Consider the following 7,658-nt stretch of genomic DNA (forward strand, 5'->3'; position numbering starts at 1 on the left):
TATAGCGATTTGGTTTCTCCAGTTGAAGACTCGTCATCAGAGCAGACAACGGTTTCTGCATCAGATGCCGGTCCTTCCTCGTATTATACTCCATGGATGACACCTACAAAAACATACCTTGCTGCGGGCTGAACCGGGGAAGAGCTTGCACGCTGAGTCGTCTCGATGATGTCGGCGCAGGTGTCCGGCTCAGGGCCCGGTTCGCCGATCTTGTCGAAGAAGACGTGAATCCCACCAAAGGGGACCCGGTACCCATATTCGATTGAACCGGCCTCGGGGCTCCATCCTGCGTCGTTGATGTAGAGCTTCCCGCGACGACTCTTCGTTATCCAGCCCACAGCGTATCCCTTGAGTCCATCAAAGCTGCCCTTCAAGAACTCAAAACCATCATGTGATAGCCCCACCGTGGGCGCCAACTGTCGTGGGTTTGTCATGGCAGATGTCCTCGTGAAAGGACTTAGTCGTGGAGCCATCACTATGGGTTAGCTTAAAGGGGTTAAACCGGACAAGGGGACACGAGGGGTTTTATACTAGTTCGGCCCCTTCGATGAAGGTAAAGCCTACGTCTAGTTGTGATTGGTATTGCTAGGGTTTCGATGACCAGGGAGCGAATCCGCTTTGCCTGGCTCTCGAGTTGTTGCCTATTGTCCTCAAACCGCGGCCGGGTCATCCCTTTATATACATAGGTTGACACCCACCGGTTTACAAAGTCCTGAGGCCGGGTCATAGAGGTGTCCGGTTCGGTCTCTATTCCTCTAACTTACAATACAAGTTTATATGATAAAGTCGGTTCACATCTACAGGCTTTAACCCGTCTTTGGGCCTTGGGTCTTTGTAAAGAGCCACCATCTTCATATCTTCATGGGCTTCTATCTTCATGGAGCTAACCCGGCCACTCCTAGCCGGTTTACCTCCAGTAACCATATCCCCAACAGAGGGGTATTAATATGCATAATGGATCTGAACATATGATCTTCCACCAAGTAAACCAACTAGCATCAACTACAAGGAGTAATCAACACTACTAGCAACCCACATGTACCAATCTGAGGTTTGGATACAAAGATTGGATACAAGAGATGAACTAGGGTTTGAGATGAGATGGTGCTGGTGAAGATGTTGACGGAGATTGACCCCTCCCGATGAGAGGATCGTTGGTGATGACGATGGTGATGATTTCCCCCTCCCGGAGGGAAGTTTCCCCGACAGAACAGCTCTGCCGGAGCCCTAGATTGGTTCCGCCTCGTGGCAGAGGAGTTTCTTCCCGAAAGCTTGCTTATGATTTTTTCCTCGATGAAAGACTCTATATAGCCAAAGATGGGCATCGGAGGGCCACCAGGGGGCCCACGAGGCAGGGGGCGCGCCCAGGAGGGTAGGGCGCAGCCCCACCCTCATGGCCAGGGTGTGGGCCCCCTCTGGTACTTTCTTCGCTCAGTATTTTCTATTAATTCCAAAAATGACTTTTGTGAAGTTTCAGGACTTTTGGAGTTGTGTAGAATAGGTCTATAATATTTGCTCATTTTCCAGCCCAGAATTCCAGTTGCCGGCATTCTCCCTCTTCATGTAATCCTTGTAAAATAAGAGAGAATAGGCGTAAGTATTGTGACATAATGTGTAATAACAACCCATAATGCAATAAATATCAATATAAAAGCATGATGCAAAATGGACGTATCACCAACACACCCAATACAATGGCAAATTGTATAGTTGCACTAGTTCGCCGAAGAGATGGTGATAAAAGTGTAATATTGATGGTAGAAATATATTTTTATAATCTTAATAAATAAAAATAGCAAGGTAGCAATCAATAAAACGGAGCACAAATGGTATTGCAATGCTTGAAAACAAGGCCTAGGGTCTGTACTTTCACTAGTGCAATCTCTCAACAATGCTAATATAATTGGATCATATAACCACCCCTCAAAGTGCGATGAATAATCACTCCAAAGTTCCTATCTAGCGGTGAATATAAGAATAAATTGTTTGTAGGGTACGAAACCACCTCAAAGCTAAACTTTTCGTTTGATCTATTCAAGAGTTCGCACTAAAATAACACAAAGCTATTCTTTCCGTTCGATCTATCCTAGAGTTCGTACTAAAATAACACCAAAGCAAATTCATATTCATAATACTCAATTCAACACAAAGAACTTCAAAGAGTGCCCCAATATTTCTACTGGAGAAACAGAGACAAGAACATGCATCAACCGCTATGCATAGATTACCCCAATGTCACCTCGGGAATCTGCGAGTTGAGTGCAAAAACATATATCAAGTGAATCAATACGATACCCCATTGTCACCATGAGTATTCAATTGCAAGACATATATCAAGTGTTCTCAAATCCATAAAAGTATTCAATCCGATAACGACGAAATCTCAAAGGGAAAACTCAATTCATCACAACAAGATAGAGGGGGGAAAACACCATATGATCCAACTACATTAACAAAGCCCGCGATACATCAAGATCGTGACATCTCAAGAACACGAGAGAGAGAGAGAGAGAGATTAAACAATAGCTACTGGTACAAACCCCCAGCCCCGAGGGTGGACTACTCCCTCCTCATCATGGTGGCCGCCGGGATGATGAAGATGGCCACCGGAGATGATTCGCCCCTCCGGCAGGGTGCTGGAATGGGGTCTAGATTGGTTTTCGGTGGCTACAAAGCTTTGCGGCGGTGGAACTTTTGATCTAGGGTAACCCTGAGGGTTTCTGGAATTTTGGGGAATATATAGGATAAAGAGGGGTGCGGGAGGCCACCGGGATGGGCACAACCCACCTGGGGGCCCAGGCGTGCCCCCCTTGGGGCACCCCCCAGGTGCTGCTCTGGCCCATCTTGGGTGTTCTGGTCCATAAAAAATCTCCAAAAAGTTTCGCGGTGTTTGGACTCCGTTTGATATTGATTTCCTGCAATGTAAAAAACAAGCAAAAAACAGCAACTCGCACTGGGCACTGGGTCAATAGGTTAGTCCCCAAAAATGATATAAAGCTGCTATAAAATGATTGTAAAACACTCAAGAATGATAATATAACAGCATGAATACTTCATAAATTATAGATACATTGGAGACGTATCACCCACCAGGGTGACCTTCCTGATTGTTTCTTATTTTCCTAATTTTTGTTATATTCCAAAATAGACGGAAAATATGTTTACAGATTTTTTGGAGTCCGTTTACTTACCGTATCACGTACCTCCTCTTTTTCACGATTCTGGAGTGTTCCGGAAAGTTTCTTTTATGTGTTCTTATGGTGTCATAGTTTGGATAATATTGCTTTCAACATTAATGGGGGTACCTGAGATATACTGTTTTATTCATTTCCCATTAACAACCTTCAGGTTAGTACCTTCGCATTAGGCCAACTCCACCGTGCGACCCCAAACGGACGTCCGGTTTGGCCGGATTTTGTCCCTTTGGGTTGGGCGATGGGGCCGTGTCCGGGCCTGTCCTGGGATGCGGTGGCCGTGCGCCCAGCGCGCAGCCGCATCCGTTTGCCCCATCCTGTCTGCAAGGGCCAAAAATGCCCATATTTTCATATCAAAACTAGTTTGCACGTCCAAATATTAATTGTCTAAAAATAAAAATAGTTTTACAACCCAATCGAAATTGTCTCTAATAAAATAGTTTTACAACCAAATCGAAATTATCTTGAATGAACATAAAATGAACCAATACATCTATTGGTTGCCAATGTGATCCCACACGTGCTCAACCAAGTCATTTTGAAGATCCAAATGAGTGTGCCAATCACGCAGCTCACGATGGAATTGGACAAACTATTCAAATGTGGTCGGTTCTTGGTGCAGGGGCTCAACATTTTCACCTTGATAATCAAATCCTTGGTCGAAGATACTCTCATCACGCAAGCAGTCACACAAGCAGTCATCACCTCCCAAAGCTTCCTTTCATCCCATGACAATGTAGGGTTTCGAACGGTACCCCACCGAGATTGAAGCACACAAAAAGCACGTTCCACATATTTTCTAGCACTCTCTTGCATTTGGGCAAACCTCTTTCTCTTCTCACCTTGGGGGTTCGAGATTGTCTTCACAAAGGTTGACTACTGAAGATATATACCATCAGCTGGATAGTATCCCTTGTTGTACTGGTGGCCGTTGATCTCAAAGATGACAGGTGGGGAGTGGCCTCCTGCAAGCCTTGCGAAGACTGGAGAATGCTGCAGCACGTTGATATCATTGTGAGAACCTGCCATACCGAAGAAAGAATGCCATATCGAAAGATCCTGTGAAGCCACCGCTTCTAATATGATAATGCACGCTTTGACATGCCACTTGTACTGGCCCTGCCAAGAAAATGAATAGTTCTTCCGCTCCCAGTGCATACAATCTATGCTGCCAAGCATGCCTGGAAAGCCTCTAGCTGCGTTGGTCGCCAACAATCTCTCCGTATCAGCGGCAGTTGGCTGCCTCAAGTACTCTGGGCCAAACACCTCGATCACAGCCTGGCAGAACTTGTACATTGACATCAGACATGTTGTCTCACTCATATGCACATACTCATCCACCAGATCGCCTGGAATTCCATATGCAAGCATGCGGATGGCCGCGGTGCATTTTTGGTAAGAGGAGAATCCAAGCTTACCAAGGGCATCCGTCTTGCACTCAAAGTATGGGTCATGAGCAACCACTCCCTCTCGGATACGACTGAACACATGCCTTGCCATTCGAAAACGGTGATGGAATTTATTCGGCTTGAAGAGCGGCGTGTTCGCAAAGTAATCGGCATAGAGCAGGGCATGGCCTCTCTCCATGTTGCGGTTCAAGTTGGGAGCACGGCCAGGGAGTGACCCCCTGTACCAAGGAAGCTGCTGTTGAATGTGGTCGTGAACGACCAGTGCAGCCACCACAAGATCTTCCATCCGACGATGAATCGTCCGATGAACAAATGAAGTGGTGGAAGAAAAACTCATCTCCATTGTCCATACCTTTGTGGGCAAAGTATAGAACACCTTGTGGGCGTGGTGGCAAAGAGGCCGCGATGATCACCTCGATGCAGCAGGGGTGGTTGGCGACCGGCTACTGGCTGCTCTGGAGCACTCGTCGGAAGCTACCACGGCCGCCGTGGTACGTCGCCGATGGTCGTGTCCCCTCTGCCGTCGGCTGCAACGGCAATGGCCAAACCTCCTCCAATTGATGGCCAAAACTACGACAAAAGCATGGGCGTGGTGGCGGCCATGTCGAGACGTGGTTTGGTATGGACGGCCGGGGGCTGCGTAGTAAGGAGGCGGCCAGAGAATAGCGGTGACGTCGGTGGCGGGGCCGGGAGAGGGGGTGGAAGCGTTGGAAGCGAAGGGACTGCTAGTGTCCCCGACAGGTGGGCCACGGGGGGACAAGGGCGTGCGGCTAACCCGTCCGCGTGATGTCCGTTTCAGCCCAAACTCGGCGCAAGTTTGGGCCGGGGATGGGTCGAAAACGGATTAAATCCGTACATTTATCCATTTGGGGCCGCACATTGGGTCGTGCTATTCGTCCGTTCTACCCCAATTGGACACACCCAGACAAGATGGGGTCACGCGGTGGAGTTGGCCTTTTTATTTTGATAGCTCCAGATCGATAAACCTCCTTGATAACATAGGGTCCTTCCCATTTGGAGAGGAGTTTTCCTGCAAAGAATCTGAAATGAGAGTTGTACAAAAGAACATATTCTCCAACTTTGAACTCACACTTTTGGATTCTTTTATCATGCCATCGTTTAACTTTTTCTTTAAATAACTTGGCATTTTCATAAGCTTGGGTTCTCCATTCATCTAATGAGCTAATATCAAATAACCTCTTCTCACCAGCAAGTTTGAAATCATAGTTGAGTTCTTTAATTTCCCAATATGCTTTATGTTCTAACTCAAGAGGCAAATGATAAGCTTTTCCATAAATCATTTTATAAGGAGACATACCCATATGATTTTTATATGTTGTTCTATATGCCCAAAGTGCATCACCTAATTTTTTAGACCAATTCTTCCAGGACCTATTGACATTTTTTGCAAAATTAATTTTATTTCTCTATTGCTAAGTTCAACTTGACCACTAGATTGAGGATGATAGGGTGATGCAATTCTATGGTTAACATCATACTTAGCAAGCATTTTACGGAAAGCACCATGAATAAAGTGTGAACCATCATTGGTCATTAAATATCTAGGGACTCCAAACCCTAGGAAAATAACTTCCTTAAGCATTTTAATAAAGGTGTTGTGATCAGCACTACTAGTTGGAATAGCTTCTACCCACTTAGTAACATAATCAATAGCAACTAAAATATGAGTGTACCCACTAGAAGAAGGAAAAGGTCCCATGTAATCAAATCGCCAAACATCAAATGGTTCGACAGAAAGTGAATAATTCATAGGCATTTCTTGACGTCTACCAATATTACCTATTGTCGGTGTCAAAACCGGCGGATCTCGGGTAAGGGGTCCCGAACTGTGCATCTAAGGCGGATGGTAACATGAGGTAGGGGACACGATGTTTTACCCAGGTTCGGGCCCTCTTGTTGGAGGTAAAACCCTACGTCCTGCTTGATTATTCTTGATAATATGTGTAGTACAAGAGTTGATCTACCACGAGATCGGAGAGGCTAAACCCTAGAAGCTAGCCTATGGTATGATTGTATGTTGTCCTACGGACTAAAACCCTCCAGTTTATATAGACACCAGAGGGGGCTAGGGTTACACAAGGTCGGTTACAAAGGAGGAGATATCCATATCCGTATTGCCTAGCTTGCCTTCCACGCCAAGTAGAGTCCCATCCGGACACGGGACGAAGTCTTCCATCTTGTATCTTCATAGTCCAACAGTCCGGCCAAAGGATATAATCCGGCTGTCCAGATACCCCCTAATCCAGGACTCCCTCAGTAGCCCCCGAACCAGGCTTCAATGACGATGAGTCCGGCGCGCAGTGTTGTCTTTGGCATTGCAAGGCGGGTTCTTCTCCAAATTTCGAACGTTGGCTAAGCAGTGTCCGGTCCCATAAATGTTGAACCTCTTGGCTTCTGCGCCCAATAAGGGTTATCTTCCATGCGTCGAATGAATGCGAGGCGCCAGGGCATTTTTACATTCGCCCGCCTAGCCAGATAAATAAATTGTCTATTAAAGGGATGGGGATCCTTAGATCCAATCCATACCATCCTCCCCCAGCGAGAATCCATCGCATTGCGCTACGGAAAGATCTACTCCAGCATGGCCGACCTCAGCAGCTCCTCCTCCCACCCCCGTAGCCCTAAGCCCGGTGATTGGGAGAGGTGTTCAGTCCCACACAGTCGATTAGTTGAACTGCAGAATAAGGGATTTCTCCCTCCGGCGTATATGGTGCTCGTTTGAGCCGGGCTCGCCACCTACAATGGCGAGGAGCAAGCGGAGAGCTTCCCCAGCCCCTCTATGGGGGAGCGGGTATTCCTTGTCCCTTACTTATTGAGGGGACTCAGATTTCCGATTCATCCGTTCCTCCGCGGGCTCCTGGAGTTTTACGGCCTCCAACTGCATAATTTCACCCCTGCTTCCATTTTACACATTGCCGGCTATGTTGCCCTATGCGAGTTATTCCTGGGCTGCGAGGCTCATTTCGAGCTCCTGAACTGTCTGTTGACAAAACTATTCTCAACCCATCTACTGTTGAACCGTCAAGCTCAGCTA

The 7,658-nt window shown here is 46.8% G+C and overlaps 1 protein-coding gene across 1 annotated transcript; it reads right to left on the reverse strand.

Moving 5' to 3' along the window:
• Positions 1 to 4,070: 4,070 nt before the first annotated feature.
• Positions 4,071 to 4,889, reverse strand: LOC147976278 (uncharacterized). The gene has a single exon (XM_087520805.1). It carries the CDS (start codon positions 4,887 to 4,889, stop codon positions 4,071 to 4,073), a length of 819 nt encoding a protein of 272 aa, XP_087376931.1.
• Between the last annotated feature and the right edge of the window lie 2,769 nt (positions 4,890 to 7,658).

Source organism: Triticum urartu, chromosome 4A (assembly GCF_056163025.1).
Source record: "Triticum urartu cultivar PI428250 chromosome 4A, HENAU_Tu73, whole genome shotgun sequence".
In the NCBI taxonomy this organism is placed as follows: Eukaryota; Viridiplantae; Streptophyta; class Magnoliopsida; order Poales; family Poaceae; genus Triticum; species Triticum urartu.